Raw genomic sequence first — 20360 nt, forward strand, 5'->3', positions numbered from 1 at the left:
ATTCCCCATCTGGAGGCGGTTCATTCATAAAACTTCTCCTTCTCTCCCTTCTAAACCACTGACTCAGTGTCCCTGTTTTCACAAGTGTAACCGACCCCTGGTTATGCTGGACAGTCCAGAAACAGAGACTTAAGGAACCCTTTCTTTAACTCAATGCATCTTCTTGCTGTGTTTGTTTTCTCTTGCTCTGTCAGCATTTAAAATCCGCAAAAGGGTTCACAAGGGTCACAGTAATTAACGCATTGTATAAATGTGTACTGCCAGCTAGAAAAACGGAAGCGTAGGGTGTTTGATTATAATTATTGCAAAAGACTTTGCTCTAGCTTTTTCATCTTGGCCATTCAAAAGGGCTCACAGGCCTCCACACCCAGAGGAGCTGGCTCAGAGGCAGAGATTTCATTCATTCAAACCAGAATTGTGATTTCCTTCATGGCAGATGTTGTGACTGCCTTGGCTGTTCTTTGAATAAGAATAACTTGGTTTTCCTCCCACCTGCATGGCTTAGAAACCAGAGCTTATGAGCTGTGTCCACCTCTGGGATGGCCTGGAGGTCTCAGTGCCTTCCCCTACCATTCATGTTCCTGATTAACCCACTCTGGGCACGCGTCCTTCCTCCCCAAAGGGCTCTGGGGTCCCTGGTGTGCTCTGGGGTGTTTTGCAGCTGCATTCAGCCCTGTTCCTCCTCCCTTTTAGGCCAGACAATCTGCCTGCTGTCAAAGGCAAGTCCTGGTTGCCCTTCCTGGTTTCAAAGTGCTGATTTCTTCCACCAGATCTGACTTCATCTGTTAGATACATGGAACACTGATTTGTGCTCTGGTATTTATGAGAGACACAAACCCCTGTGTGTTTTTCCTTGTGTCTGCAGGAACCTGTCACTGTCTCCTCACACGTTGTGACCATATCCAGCCTGACCCCTGCCACCTCCTACAACTGCAGCGTGACCACCTTCAGCCACAACAGCCCCAGCATCCCCACCTTCATTGCAGTTTCCACCATGGGTAAGCAGCATTTCCCTGCTTTCTTCTGCTTCCTCATCCAGCTACATCTGTTCCCCTGTTGTATTTGCATCCCCCCCGATGAAGGAAGGAGTCATGAATCTGACTCCATGTTCTCAGAAGGCTAATTTATTCTTTTATGATACTATATTATATTAAAGAATGCCATACTAAACTATACTAAAGAATACAGAAAGAATACAGACAGAAGGTTAAAAAGATAATAATGAAAACTCCTGACTCTTTCCAGAGTCTCAATACAGCTTGGCCCTGATTGGCCACTGGGTCAAAACAATTCACACCAGATCCAATCATGCAATCACCTGTGGGTAGGCAATCTGCAAACCACATTCCAAAGCAGCAAAACACAGGAGAAGCAAATGAGATAATTATTGTTTTAATTTATCTCTGAGGCTTCTCAGCTTCCCAGGAGACAAACCCTGGGTGAAGGAATGATGTTCAGAGAATGTGAATGCCACATTCTCCCTTGCTTTCTAAAGCTGCTCTTTGTAATGCTGGCCCCAGGGGTTGTGTGTGTCATGAAAAGGCTGCCAGGTGTGGATGGGATGGGGGAGAAGCTTTGGGAAGCCCTTAGAAAAGGCCCAACTTGGAAAACATAAACTAGGGGCTCAGTTCTGGACTGGGTTTTAGAAATCAGGGATGGAGTTTGTGGTGCCAATACTAAACAACAGATTCAGTCAATAATAACATTGACTGCTTTATGATATTTATAGAGAAAAATGTTTTCTCAGCCAAGCCCAAACAAGAGGAAAATCACATTCACAAGCTTTTAAGGCTTCCTGCATTCAGCAAAGAAGTAAGAGAGAGGAAAGGTCTCTGGAGGATCCTCAGCAGTCACAGCCAAAAGGGTCCTGAGGGAGGATCCCTGGGCATGCCATTTTCCAGAGTAATTAAGCAATTTCCACCCAGGATGTTGCAAATCCCCAGTTTATTATTTTGCTTCTGGGTCAGAAAAAGCATTGATTATTGTTGAAGAATAACTTCAGAGTGGAAATGTGCTTTGGAGACATAGATGATGATGAATATCTGTATTTTGTGTTACCTTCACCGTTTTCCCTTGTGTTATAAATGTCAGCTAAAGAAGAAAAAAATAATAAATCAGAATATGTTAAAGTCTAACAAAAATGCCAGGGTGAAGGCATTTCCCCAAAGAAATTTTCTAAGAGCAATAGCTACTCACACTCTCCCCTTATCTCCTGTGGTAGATTTTTCTCTAACACACTCCAAGCTCTTTGAGATAAGCTTAAAAAAATAACATTATCAAAACTCAGGGAAAAACAAAACCAAGGAAAAATGCCAATGCTTCTGAACTGAGTGACTGAGAGCAATTTTCTCTATGTACAGTTACTGAGATGAACCCCAATGTCGTGGTAATCTCCGTGCTGGCCATCCTCAGCATCCTCCTGATTGGGCTGCTGCTGGTCACTCTTGTTGTCCTCAGGAGAAAACACCTACAAATGGCAAGGTAAGTCCAGATTTCTGCTAATTACCAAAAGGAAAAAAAAAAAAAAACAACAAAACAAAAACCCACCAAAAAACAAACAAACAAACAAACAAAAAACCCACAACCAAAACAAAAACTGCAAAAAAAAAACCAAAAAAACAAACCAACCAAAAAATAAACCACAAAAACCCCAAAACAACAACAAAAAACCCACCAAAAAACAACAAACAACAACAAAAATAAACCAAAACAAACAAAAAAAACTACAAAAAACCCAACCAAAAAAACCAACAACAAAACAAAAACCCCAAAAAAACACCAAAACCCCCCATTCAGACACTAACAAACATTGTGACAATAGTTTCAGATGAGAATGCTTTTGTGTGGGTGCTACTTGAGGTGCTTGTTGTGTTATTTTTAGCGGGGTGTCTCCAAGAGTTGTTTTGCTGCTCTTGACCACATCCTCTCCTTGTATCTATTTTCACTCCTGACCTGACTGAGAAGCCTCAAGCTTTGTCTTATTTTGAGCTTTGCAGGATTTATCCATAAATACAATCCCATATTACAAAAGGGTGTGTCAGGGACATTAATGATAATTAGGATGTGAGGCAAATGGGCATGAGCAGGACATCAAGGTTCTTTGGAAGTCTTTGATGTGGTTTGGAACAGGAGATTTTTTCCCATACCAAAAGATAACATTTTCTAGAAGGTCTCTCTCTCACCATTTGCCAGTCTGCACCAGTCATTTGTACCTGAATATTGAAATTCAATTTCCTTTTCTAGGAGATCTTACCTGCAACAGTTCACTTTAATGTGGGTTGTTGTGGCCTGTGTGAGCTGTGGAAGTTTCCCCAAACCCTATATATTCTGTGTGTATATATATATATATAATTGGTTTACCTACTAGTTTTGAAGGTATCACAGAGTCTTTGTCCTTTTATAATCTATATATTTTATATTAATTTATGGTACTGTGTCAAGAAAGGAAATTATTTCACATAAAAAATCTTATGTAAAAACTCTTGGGCTTAACAAGATGCTGGATTTTGTGTGTTGTGTCTAGTCTATATATTCCATGCAATAGATGACCACATCACACATATGTCTCAAGTTATCATTTTAAAAAAACATTATATAGTTTGTTCCTTTTGCATGCAATTGGCTCTGAAATTCCCAGCTAAATTAATTCTTTTCTATTTAATTACTGAGCAGCCAACCCAAAGCTTTTTCTCTTCATCACTGCTTCTAGCCACAGAACATAAACACCCCAGAAGAAAATTTTAAAAATAAATCCAGAAAGAAGCTGCAAGCAATTGTTTGCTTAAATCAAGAAAATAGTCAAGTTAGTTTATAATTCATAGCTGAAAATAATAGACTTGTGATAAGGACACTACTAGAATGTTATTCAGAATTTTATTTTTTTTCCTTACAGTTATTTTCATGATTCAAAATTACCTATAATTATCCTGTAAAAAGGATATAATTAAAGAACTTGTCCTTGGAGTGGGAACAATGAATATTTAGTATAGAAGGGTAAATATTTAAGCTGTGCACTGAGGCCAGTGCCCTACTATGGAAAGCACAAATTTAGACAGAAGATAAGGTCTATTTGAGAATTTCATTCTTTTGAAGCATTTTTAGGCAATTTGATCTCAGGTGGTGTTGAACATTTATTGGTTTTAGACAACCACATTAAAGGATTCTAGTTATGTTCATTTCACATTATCTGAGACCAAGTCACAGATGAGTGTTTAGCATTTCCCTGCAACTCCAAAGGTTAAATTTTTGTTAAACCAAGCTCTTTGCAAGTGTTGTGAATCCAAAAATAATAACTTTTTACTTAATGGTTTTCCTGGAACAGGGAGTGTGGGGCTGGGACCTTTGTGAATTTTGCATCTTTGGAGAGAGATGGAAAGCTCCCCTATAACTGGTGAGTGTTTGAAGAAAAGCTTATGTTTTCTTCCCCATCTCTGCTTTTTGGCAAATGTTATCTGTAATCTTATAGTGCTTATTTTTTATGTCTTTGCTGTCCCTCTTTAGGATAAAACTACTAGGCTTGTTAATTTTCTATTTTATCCCTTGAATGTATTTTATTTCTTGAATGATGAATGAAGACATGCATTCTGTCACCTGCTGTTTTTAGTAGGCAATGATGCATTTGCATATCAGCCAAGTTTCATGGATGTGTTTGGGGAGGATTTTTTTCCCCTTTCTCTTACAGGCATATTTCCTAAAATAACACAACTGTAAAAACTTTATCTATAAATTCATTAGCACTTCCATGTATTTGCATCCAGGAGTAAAATTATTTGTAGATAACTAATTACCAACTGTCTTCATACAGTGCCTTTAATAAATATTTCTTTATGTTACAAGACAAGGACAAGCCAACTCAAATATATACTGTAACTTTATGTTCAGTGCTGTTGAATAAAATAACAAAAAAAAATATCCCTAAATATATCTTGCTAGTCTAGAAAATCACCTGCAAGAATGCCAGGCACTGATATGGACTGTAAATCATCTCTGTCACCATCAGCTGATGAGAAGTATTTGAACAACGAAAATCTGTAGGATTAGCTTTTATAGAAGTAAACCTGAATGGCAGTGTGAATCTGCCACCCCTATTTTCATCATCATCCCTATTTTGATAATCAAATAAATGGTAATGACAGTGCCCAAGGTTTACTGTTCTGTTGTTAGCAATCTCCGCAAAAACCTCTTCTCTTTCAAGGCAAGTCCAAGCACAGACACTTAACAGGATGACATCAGCCCCATTCCAGTAGGCCAGGAGAAAAAAACCTAAAAAAATGCCTTTACACCCATGGTCAGCTCTGCTGACAGCTGAGAAGTTGGAAAGAAAAGTTGGTGCACAGGGAATTTCTTTCCATGACCTCACAGGACACAGCCTGCCAGCCAGGCTGGGATTAACTGGATTGACACTGCACCACCACAAGCCTTTTGCTAATAAGCTGCAAACTGAACTAACAAGCCCAGCAAATCTTGTCAATATCTCACTGTGCTGCTAATTAGCTGGATATTAAACAAGCTTCACTTGCTTGGTTTAGCTTTAATAGCAGCCAGCTGTGTGCAGTACAAATGAAACCATCCCTCAGCTTCTCTTGCTAGGGCTGTATTAATGGCAAAAAAAGTCAGAAGATCAAACACTCATGTTAATTAAATAGCCAAGCTTGAATGAAATTATTGAACTAGCAACAGATGTTATTAAAACCATAAAAGGCTCTTTTTTCTTTTTTAATGGGAAGGGAATTAATAGGTTTGGATGTGAAAGTGAAGGTTCTTGCTTGATTTAGCATACATATGTATGTCAGTGTGTATATGCATATATGTATACATACATAAATTAAGTTAAAAAAATATAAACTGAGGAAAGTATTCCTGCTTAATATCTCCACAAACTTTTGTACCTGAAGGCAGTGTGTCCTTATCTTATGGTCCTTATTTCTCTGAGAGTTGTTTTGTGTGCCTCTGTTGTCTAGTGTCAAGAGCAGATTCACAATCCATCAAGGCAGCCAGGTGGGAAATTCAGCCCTAAAAACAGAGAGAAGGATTGGCTCATTCCAGGGATCCAGTCAGGGAGCCATGGGCATATCCACTGATTCCTAAGGGAAGCTCAGCTGACTTTTCAGGGTTTGAGCAATCTCTGCATTTCCTCCTTTTAATTAAGTTGTTCTGTAAGCCTGAGCAGGATGTGAAGGACTACATGACTGCAGAAAAAAACAGTATTGTATTTATTAGGCAATTACACATTTTTCATATGTTGAATAAAATAAATTGCTTTAGCTGTCAGAGCTCCTAGGCTGTGAATATAAATCAGTTTGCAAGCATGTTAGCCAGTGATTTGATAAAGTGTGGAAAATTCTTGTGAGTATTGGCAATGAAATAAGCCCAGGCTTGAATAATTCCTTCTGCCTCTGCAGGCAAGAGGAAGTAAAAGCCTCACGTGGAGCTTCTCAAAGGAAGGAGAAGTATTCCAGCAACATCATCACTTCTCTCTCCAGAGCCTAATGGAAACCTCTGTGGCACCAGAGATCTGTGCCAAATTTCATCCTCAGTCCAGCCCCATGGAAACTCAAACAACAAATGAGCCTTAAGGGTCTGATATTGAATTCAGTGACCCCAACACAGTGAATGGTTGGCATCTGACTCCATTGACTCAGAATTCTGAAAAAAGGCTTTATTAAAATTATATTACATTATATTATTACACTATACTAAATTACATACTAAAGAAAACTCTTGACTGTCTCCTGACAGTCAGGACACAACTTTGAGTGATTGATTAATTAACATAAACAACCATCACCAGAATCCAGTTACCAAATCCCTTCAGGTACCCAATCTTCCTAACACATTCCACATGCGCAAAAACAACAGGAGCATCGAGTAGAGATAAGGACTGTTTTTTCTTCTTCTCTCTGTGCTTCTCCAGGAAAAAAAACTGTGAGAGAGAATTATCTCTCTCTCTGTTCAGAGGATGTGAATGCCATAGTCTGATTCTGCATTATTGTGGTGTATGATTGACCCTCTTGCCTCTGGCTGAGCCTCACAAATCCTGCAAATCCTGGGGCAGGTGCCCTGCAGAAACTGCACTGCCCATTTCCTCCGCAGCAGCAAAACTCATTAAAGCATAACTTGGAGTTTTCACTGCACGGGCAGAAGATTTCCTCACTGGCTGGAAGATTGAGATTAGAGATGATTCAATTTGACATGATTTATTTATCAGGGAAACACAGTATCTACCAACTTCATAAGAGCAAAGAGTACTGAACAAGAAAATTTAACTTTGCGTTTCCTCTTTAGAACAGCTGCAGAAGGGTGGTATCACTTTTAAGGCGGCAGATTTTCTGATGGGGAAAAACACCCTGAGGGTGTATTTGACTAAAAAAAACAAACAAACATTTTACTGGAGCCAAGTTTGTTTAAGTTCCATGAGTTTTTCATATATGCAAAATACCTGAAGCCTATTTCACCAATAGATAGAACAGGATTGAGTGGGTTTCCTGAATTAATGCACACAGAACCAGCTTACAAATACAGGAATTTAGAATGATTTTGTACTCACGTTTCCTTTAGCCATAGTAAAATCTGCTGTAGATGGTTATTCATAGAAAGCAGAATTAGAAGAACTGTTCAAGCAATGTTTAGATGAAAACCTAGGAAAGAATTTAAAGCACTCTGCAAAGTATTATAGGGATGCCTTGAGAAATCTGACTCAATAGAGGGTATTAAGAGATGTTGGAAGCATCTGAATTTCTCTCTGATATAGATCTTCTGATATCCACAGGATCACTTGCAGGAACAAACATGGGAGATTATGTATGTGATAAAAACAAACCATATCAGTACTGAATATCTCAAAACATTGAAAGTAGGCTTAACACCACCAATGCAATGGCTGGAAATCTGTTAATGATGTTTTCCTACCCCCTTTACTCTCTGAAAATTAGGAATAACAGGCCTGAATCAATATGATAAAACATAGTTATTTTAACCATATAGAATTTTGTGTTGGATAGCTGAAAGTCCTTCAGGTTGAGGAGGAAAAATTCTAGGGATGCTAATAATATTATTAGGAAGTAAGTAAGAAGTAGGATTTATGAGTTTAGTTGATTTTTAAAATAGAATTTGCTGATCTCCTGATTTCTGTTTGTCTTACTAACTCTCCTCACTTTTTCATCTTTATGTATGTTATTTATTAATGCTCACAGGCGTAGAAGTGTATTTGCTTTCCTAACTCTGCTACCCTCATGCCTTTGGACTGATTATCTTTTGGCATTTTATGTTAATCCTTGGTAAGTGATTTACTTGTTTTTCCATATGCAATGTGTAAGCAATGTGAATTACTATGACATGAAAAATGTGTGGTACCTTTGTTCTCAAATGGGTCAAAGCTTTTAGAGATAAAATTTTGCACTGGAACATGGACTGGCGAGGATGTGGGTATCAAAGTATTTGCTACCCTGCTTCATCTGGTTTGTCTGCTTATTCTCCAACCCATTTTGGTATTAAAAAGCTAATCTTACAGTGGTCATCATATCCATCTCATTGCTGTCTTTGCAATTTTTGCTGCTTCATGACAAGTCCTGACTTCTTCTGTCGTGGTCATTTACATGTTCATTGCCTGGCACTGACTTCTGCTGCTGCTGCTGTTCTATTACTAAAACTGCTTGATTGTGCCTCACCTGTTTGGTGTGTGATGTCAAATACTTTTGTTTTTCAAAGGTGCTCTTACGCCCTCCTGATGTCAGTAAAAGCTTTGCTTTTGAAGTAAAACCAGTTCACTGAGAATGGATACAACTAGGAGTCCCAAAGAGTAAAAACAGGGTCACTGTGTGCATATATTGTGTATGTGGGTATATTTAATACTATGGGTATATTTATTACTGTCTGTAAATAATTAATAAGGATTTAATAAACACCTGATTGTTTTCTTCAAAAACCGAACAAAGCCACTCCTCTTAGGACCAGAATTGTTTTACAAGCCATTTAACAAATAATTATAATAATCTATGACCCAAAATTGCCTAATTAATATAAACTTAAGAAACTTAAATTCCTGATGCTCTTGGGTCCAAGTTTTAGGGTTTTACAAAAAAGGTGGTCCTGAGGTTAAGATTTTATTTCCCTATAATTTTCCCTGGTCTTACCATGAGGCACCAAAGCCCTGGTAGGCAGCCATCAGCATCTTCAGCACAGGGATTTTTGAGACTGATTTTCCTTGCGTTACAGTGAGTCTGTAGAAAAACCCATCCAAATTTTCAGTGGGCCTTGAAATGTGAGTTAAAGCAGCACAGAATCTGAAAAAGATAAGAGCTAAAACCTCAGGCATCAGGTGGTTATTTTGGAAGTCACACTGAGCTCTCTCAGATGGTCAAGAAGCCCAGAGTGGCCACTGTGAATGGCACTGCTGCAAAAATGTTGTCATCTTTTTTCCCTCTGCCTTTTTTCTTTTATTATTCATTCGTTCACCTCTCCAGATGCCTGTCTTTCTTCAGAGGTTTCCCCTTCCATCAATCTACCTATTTCAGTCTGCATGATTAAGTTTACAGGAGCTGAAGTGGAATGAGATGAGATTAATCCCTCTCTTTGTATTTTAATATGTAGAATAAATGGAATAACAGATGAAAACACCAGCTCATGTTTCAAATGTTTTTGTTTTGCACATAAGCTGGTTTAAAACATTTATGAACGTTCAGGAAACAATTGCAATGCCAAGAAACAAAGGCCTCTTGAGACCATCAAAGCACACAAAATTCTTGCTGAGAAATGTTTGTCAATCATTTGTTTTATTGCTTCTTGAAGTGTTCCTTGGAGAAGTGTTCTTAGAGGCATTCCCATCATAAAGAGCTATTAAGAGCTAAGACATTTAGCTATTTTTTTTTCCTTTTCAAATTAATTCTTATGTGCCTGACATTAAAAGGTTTACCATAGTCACAGGGGATAGAGGTGTGTTGAATAATTTAGTGGAATTAACGTTAAGATTTCACTGGAAAAAAAAAATCTTCAAAGATGGAAAATAAATACCACTAGTTTAGGTGTTCAGTACATATGAATGTACAGATAATATGATAGGCTGAAGAGGTTTATAATATTTAATCTCCACATTAATATAAAGCTGGTATTGCCATAGCTCTTGTTAATTTTGCAGGCAAAGATCCTCATCTAAATGGAAATGTACTTTGACAAAAATAACAAAATTACTGCAGGTTGTGGCTGCTCCAGAAACTGAATATTTTGTAAAATTTAATTTTGGAAAGTAGTCCTTTATTTGTTTTTAGAGTAGCTTCTAAACTAGGTAGAAAAATAAAAATATTCTGCTTTTTATTATTTCTTTCTGTATAATTCCATTATTTAGAATTTAAAAGTCTTGTCTTTAATTTACTAATTGAAACAGTGAACCAAGTGATCCAGACATAATTTTCATATCACCATGAAATTTAAAATAGCATCATTATAATGTGTAAAAATAACAGATATTGTTTAATGCCCAGGAATTAAAAACTGACACTATTAAAATTCCTTCTGAGTAAGCAAGAATCTATTTGAGCTCTGTGGCTGATTGAACACAGATCAGTCTTTTTAGACCTCTAGCCAAGTAATTCCAAGGTGTTTGTTTTGTCTATTAATTTTTTTTGTTGCTTAACTTCTTTTTGGCAACAACAAAATGAACACACATCCCCCCTCCAGAAATCCACCCAGTGGTAGCTGGTGTAGTGCAGTTCTTAAATCCAGTCCTTTGGGTTTTACTGCTTAACACACTCAAAAACCTACTCACAACTGTGGCTAGTGAATTACATCGGCCATAAATCATTGTTTAACATGACTGGCACAATTATCTCCAGCTGTTTAAAGTCAATTAAATTATCTAAGGTTTAAGCTGGAGTCCCGCTGAGGTCAGTAGGATATTTGCCATTGGCTTCATTTATCATCATAAGCAGGTTAGGAGACAGGCCCTTTCTTTTTTCCTTCACCTTTTCCTGAATTTTCCAGTGGCGTTCTTGTCCCTTTACCCAGCAGATGCTTCTCATTCCCAGGTGCTCTCCAGGGTTGACATCCAATTTTCCAGGCTCAGGCCCTGGGGACTCAGCCCCAGCCCACCCAGAGCCAATGGGTCAGGATTTATGGGGGACCCATGGCTTTTCCTGGGCACAGATTTTCCTTTGCAATGGCAAATCCCATTCCCAGAGCCACAGAATGGGATGTGCATCCCACTGGACTCAATAGAAATCTTGCTATCAGCTTAAAATTATTATAAGTTATTATTAACAATCTCTTCCCAAGTATGATGAAAAAATACACATTCTTAAATCAGTGCTGTCTTTGAATAAAGGTTGTACAACTGTTTAATGAACTTTTAATTCATAAGTATGAATTTTAAAACTTGTTTTTTTCTTTTTTTTTTTTTTTTCAGGAGTAAAAATGGATTAAAGAAGAGAAAGCTGACCAAGTATGTAACTTCTTTGATATTTAAAGGAATAAGTCTTAGACTAAATAGACATCATGGCATAGTGGTATTTTATTTACAAATACAGAAAACTTCTTGATAGACATATCCCAAGAGAGATACCTGAAAGCAGAAAACAAACGCAAATTGGACAAAAACTGTTCTGCTCAACAGATTGCAGTAAAACATACAAAATCAGTCAGCAGGGAAAAGATCAATTATCCCACTTAGTGATTTCAGCAGAGCTTATCCTTGGTTAAAAACTGCAAATGGTGAAAAATCTGGGATGCATTTGTTTGCAGTGACATTTCCCTGTTGACATGGGGCTCTCATTACAGTTGTTGCTAGAACATCAGATCATTAATGCTGGCGGGTAAACAGGAGTAATTGAGTGGTGATAAGACAGGTTCCTATGGGCATATTGCCTCCAAGTAAATGAGAAGATTACTGTGTACATGCTCCAGTAGCTTGTAAATTAGAGTATGATAATTAGGAGAGGGGAGCTGTTTACCTGTGTTTCGTTACTCACAGCATCAGCCTAATTATTTCTGTGTTGTGTTCAGGGGCTGTGCCTCACTAACAGATAGATCTCACCTGGCAAAAAAAAACGTGTGGAAAGAGGGGAGTCATTAAATCAAGGCTAATTCCTACCTACTGAAACTCTCCATGGTTTTGTATAGTTACAGACCACCTTTTTTTAGCCACTATCTCTCTATAATTACAAATGTGTGTAGTTGTCAAAGCCAGCAGAGAAAGCAGTCAGGGCAGTGGCATCCAAAATGTAACACACCCACCTTTGGGTGACCCTGAACCACAAGGTTTGTCCTTATTTCTCTCTAGCATTAAAAGCTGCAAATGGATATTTATGACTTGAAAGTATTCTGGGGGAAAGGAATGAAAAGTGCTACAAAAATCCGATTTTTTTTAACCTAATTTCTCTGTATTTTTCTTTTAAAGCCCTGTCCAGCTGGACGATTTTGATGGATACATCAAGGATATGGCCAAAGACTCCGATTATAAATTTTCTCTGCAATTCGAGGTAAAACTCTGAGGATTCTTGCCCAGATCAGCTTTTTCAAGATGTTTAGCATGGCGTGCTACTATGTTGGTTGATCTGAGCTGTTGCTGGGTGGGCCAGCTTCACTTCCTCCTAATTCTGCAGAATTTAGAAGTGGAGCTTGGTTTTGTTAAATCCTGCATTTATTGAGCTGATTGGAGTGGCTTCTCACATTCAGTGTGAGTTAACTGTCAGAAAAAACACGCTTGCTTTAAGTTTAGGGCTTGCTGGCAGCCTGAATTTAATTTGGGATTTTAATGGCTTTATTTTGTTTATTTAATGTCCTTAATTTGAGAGGAAGCACTGAAATCAGGAAGTAACATCAGAAATATCTATAAGAGCAAGGAGATTTCTCTCAGGAAGTTCAGGTGCACCGTCTTAATTAGTCAAAATTTAAAGTCAGTTTAGTAGTATAAAACTAAATCCCATCCCTATCCTGGGGCTGCTTCCCAAAGATTTAAGATGGAAAATCTTCCCAAAGATTTAAATGGGGAGCACTCGGTGTTTCCATGATCCCTTCCTGACAGCAGATTCCCCTGTTGCACCCTCTATTACATGTAACTACTGAAGATGATGACTAGAAAGATCTTCCAAGCATTTCCCCAGGACTGAGACCCCCTTGAAGATTTCAAGAATCCTCTTTAAGGGGGGCAGATGCCACCACAGAAATAACTTAGCCAGCCCCTGGTTTGACAGGATTTTTGGTTTGACAGTGAGTGTGGGTAGGGAGGACCAATGCTGAGTCCCAGCTCTGGGATGGCATCAATGTGTTGGCAACATCAGGAGGAGAAACCCCAGCTCTGCTCTCCAGCTGCTTGGAGCCCAACTCATCAAATAAAAGACAATCTGTCGTCCTGCTGTCAATTTATAAAGTGATTTATGAGCATTTTCTCTCTGCTACCTGCCACAAGTGATCACAAGGGTGGTGATCCCTGAGTGTTTTTGAGGCTGACCTTGGCATTTTCCTTTCTGTCATCTCAGGAGCTAAAGCTGATTGGGCTGGACATCCCCCACTTTGCTGCTGATCTCCCCATGAATCGCTGCAAGAATCGCTACACAAATATCCTGCCCTGTAAGTGCAACACACTAAATCCTGCTGAAGTCCCCAGAGAGGGAAAGAAGAGCTCCAATAAGAAAACTGGAGAATCAGGAGATTTTTGTAAGGCTGGTAAAAGCCTGTTCTACAATCCTGCTCTTGCAGAGAACCAGGCAAGGGTTGTTTTTATGTTAGATGTAGCTTCCTGGAAATGTTTATCATGGCAAGAGCTTGGAGGTAAGAAACACAAGGTTTTTTATGCCGCTGAGTAGTGTTACTGTATTTCTCTTATGATTTTAATGAAGCCTAAGGGAGCCCAAAGGACAGCACTTGGAGGGGGTGTTTGCAGGACACTAATGATGGTGTGTCCATGTTTGCCGAAGCAAACATAGCTCTCTTAGTCAATACAAGAATTTTCTATTTTTTAACAGATTATTTTTGGTCATTCCTATAGGGCTAATTTAAATTCTGCCTAGTTGGAGATGAGAGCCATATTTGAGAGGTGATTTTTTCCCCAATTTCTGTTTCCTTTCACAGATGATTTCAGTCGTGTCCGCTTAGTCTCAATGAATGAAGAGGAGGGCTCTGACTACATCAATGCCAATTACATCCCTGTGAGTACAGAGCTCAGTGTCCTGCACACCAGGCAGAGCTGGGCCCTTGAAAATGAAAATAACACAGCATTTCCTGGAAGCTCTGTCATGTTTTCAGCATCTCCTTCAGCTTCCAAATATTTTGCCTACATGGAACAGCAAAAAAAAAAAAAAAAAAAAAAAAAAGGTGGAGGTTTTTGGCAAATTTTGTTGCAGTAGCTGTGAATCTTTGTGAGACTTTGATTGGACTGGTATGGAAATGAGCAGGAAATGTTAAAATGATTCGGTGGCCTTTTAAGATAGCGAGGTGAAACATAGAAGTTCAAATGAGGAATTTTTCTAGATTTCTACTGCACGTGGAAGAAAAGAGCTAAGGCAGACACTCCAAATGCACAAAATGCACACAGCCCAGATGGTGTGTGGAGAGAACTTCTGCTTTCTGCCTCCTCCCTGGTGCTTCCCCTGCTCCTCCCTCCACCTGGCAGGGAGCACACACTTACCAGGGGTAGCACCCACGGTTCCAGGATAATTACACAGTGTACACAGAGCTGTAGGCAAATATTTTGACACTGGGGGTTGGCTGAAAGCTCATCAGCTCTCTCCACTCTCCCCTGCAGTCACTCAGGCTCATCCCTGCAATGGCACAAGGGTTTGTCCCTCTGGTACCTTTGTGCTGTGGCTCAGTGAGGGCTGGAGAGCAAGAATTCCCTGGGCTGCTCTGCATGGTCACTGCAGCCCTTTAGGAAGAGATCTTTCACAGAGAAATGAGCATTTTTGCAGTCTGGCTGTGGACAGAGCTGAGCCTGGCTGTGCTGGAGAGAGCTGAGCCAGCGTTATGGAGAAAGGAGGAGCCCTTGGATGAGTCACTGGAGCCACTTCTCTGTCACTCTGGCACTGCCCAAGTGTGCAGTGTTGAGCCAAGTGTCTGAGCTTGGCTTCTCTGTGTCCAGGGCATGAAGCTGAGCACTCACACTGCAAAAAACAGGAAAGGAAAACCTTCCAGGATGCACAGCACAGGAAACTTCTGTCGCAGACAACTTTTATGAAAAATCCTTTCCTTAGGATTTTTCCTCCTGAGAAGCTGAGAGGCCTCAGGAACAAAATGTAAACAATGATTATCTGCTGCTGTGGAATGCAACAGGTGCATCTGTGATTGGCCCATGTTGGATGTTTCTAATTAATGGCCAATCACATTCAGCTGGCTCAGACAGAAAGCCAAGCCACAAACCTTTGTTATCATTTTTTCCTATTCTATTCTTAGCTAGCCTTCTGATGAAATCCTTTTCTTCTTTTAGTATAGCTTTAAAGTAATATATATCATAAAATAATAGATCAAGCCTTCTGAAACATGGAGTCAGATCCTCATCTCTTCCCTCATCCAAGAACCCCTGAGAACACCGTCACAAACTTCTGTCACAGGGGATTGGGGATAACAGGATCTCAAGCAGCAGCCCCTCTCAGGTGTTCAGTTCTGCTTTGCATCTCTTTAGTTCTGCTTCTAGCCCAGTGCTGACCATGGAAACTGGGATAGACACGTGATGGTAATGCTGTTCTATTCCTGATAATCAGTGTTCCACTGCCTCCAAACCCAGAAACCAGGGGTGATCTATCCCTGTGCTAACAGGGGTTTGTCACTTGGGTCAGGCAAGAACAGAACAGGCAGCAAATTCTGTGTAGTGCACAAAACTGGGATTGAGCTCGTTTGCAGAGATGTCTGGAGGAAGCCATTTGATGAAAGTGCTCCCAAATCACAAATAATGTTATGATCCACATACAGTGGTGGCCCAGAAATTGCCCAATTTGCATGGGATCATGCTGTGTGTTGGATGTATTTTTTGCTCTTGCTAGGAATATAAAATTACTTTCCAAATGCAGTTTTGATGATACAATCTCAGCAAATATGGTTATAGCACATGCCAAAAGGGTCATTCTGTGGTCTTTTATTATAGTCCTAATAACAGTCTTTTGATTTTGGAGAGGAGAAAGGAATCTTTCCAACTAAAATCATGTTGATAGGTAAGGGAAAGGGAATACATGCAAATGAAGCATCTTAGCATCTGTTAAGGGCATTGACTCATCATCTTCTCTATTATTTTAATCAGAAATCTAATTAATATTTTATTAATTTAAGAACTCATGACATAAACACATGTCTATAATCCTGTTCCATTGACACCAGTGACTGAAAATCACCACAGGCACTGCTTGGGATGAGCAGACTGGGCATCTGTAACTGGTTTTGTGCCTATAACTAAACAAACCCTAAAATTACATAATCTGGAAGGAGCTGTAACTTTCTCTTAGGGCTTTTATTACTTGCTTTTTTAATGTGGCCTTTTTTCTCTCTGGGCAAATGATTCATGTGGTAACAGCCTTAACTTCTGCATTTTAGTTTGTTTATACTTTGGGAACATCAAAATCTAGCAAAAGTTGTCATCACAAAATAAATACCAAAAAAAATTAATTTCTTTATATTAAAAATCACTTTTAGAAGTACAAATTTGGCTTGGGCAAGCTAAAAAAAAATGTGAAAAAAACATGTTCTGAAGCAGTAGCCATGTTGGTAAGCAGGACCCATCTCTTTGTATTTTAGGGTTATAATTCACCCCAGGAGTACATTGCAACCCAAGGACCCCTGCCAGAAACTAGGAATGATTTTTGGAAGATGGTTCTCCAGCAAAAATCACAAATTATCGTTATGCTCACTCAGTGCAATGAGAAAAGACGGGTATGTAACAAAATCTTGTGTGTGGTGTAAATGAAACCACTCTGAAAAAGAGCTTTTTTATGCTGAGTCAATGTCTTTGCACTGTTTTTGATCATGAGACAGCATCACAACCAGCCCTGGAATGGCATCTACCTTCCCACTTCAAGACCTTCTTTGACATTCCCTGATATTCCCTGACCTCCTTTGACCTTTCTTGAGCTTCCTTGTCCTTTATTGACCTTCTTGGACCTTCCCTGACTTGCTGCACCTTCATTGACTTTTCCTGACCTTCCCTGACCTTCTTTGTCCCCTTCTTACCTTTTCTGACCTTGTTTGATTTTCTTTGACCTCCTTCGACTTTTCCTGAAGTTCTTCAACATCCTTTGACTTTCCCTGACCTTCTTCAACCTTCCCTGATTTTCCTTGACCTTCTCTTGAACCTTGACCTTCCCTGACCTGCTCTGCTGTTGACTTTCCATGACTTTCTTTAACCTTCCTCTACCCTCTTTGAACTTCTTTGATGACCCCTCAGGTCGTTGACTTTCTTCACCCTTTTCTGCCCTTTTACCTCCCCTGACCTTATTATGAAGCCTCTCCTCTTACATGAGGAGAGGCTGAGAGAGCTGAGACTCTTCATCCTGGGGAAGAGGAGGCTCCAGGGGTGTTGTCACTGTGTGCAAATACCTGATGGGAGGGAAAGGAGAGGAGGGACTCCTTTAGTGACGACTTGCCCGGTGACAGGTCAAGAGGTGATGTGCACAAATTAAAAAAACACACTAAATTCCTTCTGAAGAAAGGAAACACTTATTTACTGTGAGGGGGACTGAGCTCTGGGATAGGTTGCCCAGAGCTTGTGGAGTCTCCATCCTTGGAGATATTCCAAAGTCACCTGGACATGGTCTAGAGCTGGCTCTAGGTAACACGGCTTGAGAGGGGAGAGGCTTGAACAGGATGACCTCCAGGGGAACCTTCCAACCTCAGGTCTTCTGTGATTCTGCACTCTTAAGTTTAAATAATTATAAAATACAAGTTCTAGCTTTACATTTCCCCTTGATATTGTAATAGAAATATTTGGAATATAATTTGGGGGGGTTTATATGCACATTCTCTTTCCCAGCATTTTGCTCCGTTTAGACCTTTATATCAGGAAGAATAATAAAAGGCACTTTATGTCTATTCTTCACTGCACTGAAGCTGCCCTTCTGAAAACTGCTAAATAGCTGATGGCCACAATTAAATGGGAATGGTCAGACTGGAAGTCATTGCAGGATAAATTTCTTCTTATTTCAGCAGCAAGTGAACAGTGACAGGCACTACTAAACCTGAGGTTCTGCCTCCTTTTGCATGTACTTCTTTCCATATGTGTATCTTTATATAAATGCAAAAACTACTGGATTTCCCCACGTTTCAGGTGAAGTGTGACCACTACTGGCCTTTCACAGAAGATCCTGTTGCTTATGGGGATATCACAGTGGAGATGCTGAGTGAGGAGGAGCACACGGACTGGGTGTACCGCAGCTTCCGAATCAGCTACGTGAGTGAAACCCTCTGCCAAAGGAGTGACTGCAGTCCAGCCTTTTCTCTGAATTTTGTCCATCTCTGGCATTCAGCAGGAAACACATAAGAGAGATCAATGTCCTTACCCTCACTTCACACAGACAAATGATGAAATCACAAAACTTTCCCCTAAAATCGTTGTCTCTGAATTTCTCAGCAAAACGCAAAGCTGGAACAAAAGTAGCACCAGAGCTCTGGACGATTCTGTGGTACCAATAATTACTGACAACGAATGTGTGAATTCCTTCTTTTCTATAACTCAAGCACACCTTCTTGCTATAAATTATTCAAAACTTGAAAATACCAATGGAAGAATTGAAAATAATTCTCAAAAGGGCAATTCTGCAATAATCATGCCTACCTATAAAATATTTAAGCAAAAGTGAGAGTATGTGGTGTCCAGATTAAAGCTCCTTAGACTTTCCTTCCACCTTTGTTTCCTGCATCAGCTCATTGCCAGCACCATCTCATGAAGCAAAGTTTAGGGATAGGGAGGGGATGTGGAAAAAGCTGTGCACTGGCAGCTCACCACTGACCCAGGACCTTATGTGTTGTGTTGAGGATTACTTCATCTAAAGCCACTAGAATTTTTAGCACTGTAAATGTGGAGTTTTTGATAATGAGCTTTTTTCCTAAATGTTTCCTCTGGTAATCTTTTCTTCTTCCCTTTGTTTTGTTGTTTGTTTGTTTGTTTTTTTTTTGGTTGGTTGTTTTTTTGTTGTTGTTTTTTGGGGGGGGTTGGGATTTACTTGGGGAAGGGGGTTGGCTTTTTGGTTTTTGACTTTTTTTGTTTTTGATTTTTTTTCTTTAAACTTGAAAATCTCTTGAGAGTCCAGGTTTGACTGCTTGCCAACAGTGTTGTTCTTTATCTGTGGCAAAATGAGAAAAGGAGAGGGAATGGAATAAAAAGCGGGAAAAAAAGCTCAGAGTTGAAAAATGCAACAGTTCTTGGTTTAAAAGCAGAAAAAAGATGGAACTACCACAGGGACCAAAGCAAGAAGCAAATCCCAAACCCAGAAACAGGAAGTTGTTTTGATAATGATGGCTTGGTATCCCCCCCCACTTTGTAATTAACTAGTTTGTTCTTTGCCAATTTTTTGGCTGGCTTCAGTCTTTCAGGCTGTATGTAGGCAAAAAAAGAAAACCAAAAAATGTCAAGAAAGCCCCTCAGTGTGACTGAGTGTGATGACATGCTGCTGTTGTGCTTGTCCCACCAGGCTGATGAGGTGCAGGACGTGATGCATTTTAACTTCACGGCCTGGCCAGACCACGGCGTGCCCACCACCAACGCTGCCGAGAGCATCCTGCAGTTTGTGCAGATGGTCAGGCAGAAATCAGCCAAGACTAAAGGCCCCATGGTCATACACTGCAGGTAAATGCTTCAAGGAATAGCACAAGAACAAGGTGTGACATTAAATGAAACTGCGAGAAATAGAGGTTTTGGGGTTCTGCTCACCTGTTGGCTGAGGGTGGTTCTCTCTGCTGTTATGCAGCTCTGTCCTGTGACCTCATGGAGAAATTCATAGAGGATATTGTTCTGTGAGTCTTAGTGCCAAAACAAGTGCTCAATAAACCAGGGGAGAGATTTATATATCATATTATGAAATCAGACCCTGTATTTACTGCTTAATTGTTCTGGGGAGGAACAGAAGCAAGTATCAGAGAGCTGGGCAACAGCTGTAGTATTTCTTTCTTTCAGTGAGGATTCTTCTAGCAGCAAAGAAGGATATTTTCAGGTAGTACTTTTAGACTATACTGTGCATCTTAGACCACATAAATTAAAAATAAAAATGCTACAAAATTAGTTGGAAGGGCAGAGAATTAGTGTATCGATCAACTCCTGCAGCAATTGTTCTCAGACTTTCAAGAAGGCACAGAATGAATTTATCAGTTGATCTGTCCAATTAACATGTCAGAAATTCTGTTGTATTCATCTTATTTGAGAAATTAACAAAAGCCAAACTAGAGACCTGTTTTGTGAC

General features: G+C 39.6%; 1 protein-coding gene across 2 annotated transcripts in view; it reads left to right on the top strand.

Moving 5' to 3' along the window:
• PTPRO (protein tyrosine phosphatase receptor type O) overlaps window positions 1-20360 on the top strand; it is a 140824-nt gene that overhangs the window by 113676 nt on the left and 6788 nt on the right. The window contains exons 14-24 of one of the 2 annotated variants that reach the window (XM_063155634.1): window positions 866-998; window positions 2361-2481; window positions 4322-4390; window positions 8193-8276; window positions 11396-11431; window positions 12386-12467; window positions 13467-13557; window positions 14059-14135; window positions 16708-16842; window positions 18233-18355; window positions 19596-19750. In XM_063155634.1, the coding sequence (XP_063011704.1) occupies window positions 866-998; window positions 2361-2481; window positions 4322-4390; window positions 8193-8276; window positions 11396-11431; window positions 12386-12467; window positions 13467-13557; window positions 14059-14135; window positions 16708-16842; window positions 18233-18355; window positions 19596-19750 (1106 nt within the window). The remainder of the gene's footprint in view (window positions 1-865; window positions 999-2360; window positions 2482-4321; window positions 4391-8192; window positions 8277-11395; window positions 11432-12385; window positions 12468-13466; window positions 13558-14058; window positions 14136-16707; window positions 16843-18232; window positions 18356-19595; window positions 19751-20360) is intronic. The other variant, XM_063155635.1, reaches the window with a different exon arrangement.

Source organism: Melospiza melodia, chromosome 4 (genome assembly GCF_035770615.1).
Source record: "Melospiza melodia melodia isolate bMelMel2 chromosome 4, bMelMel2.pri, whole genome shotgun sequence".
NCBI lineage: Eukaryota > Metazoa > Chordata > Aves > Passeriformes > Passerellidae > Melospiza > Melospiza melodia.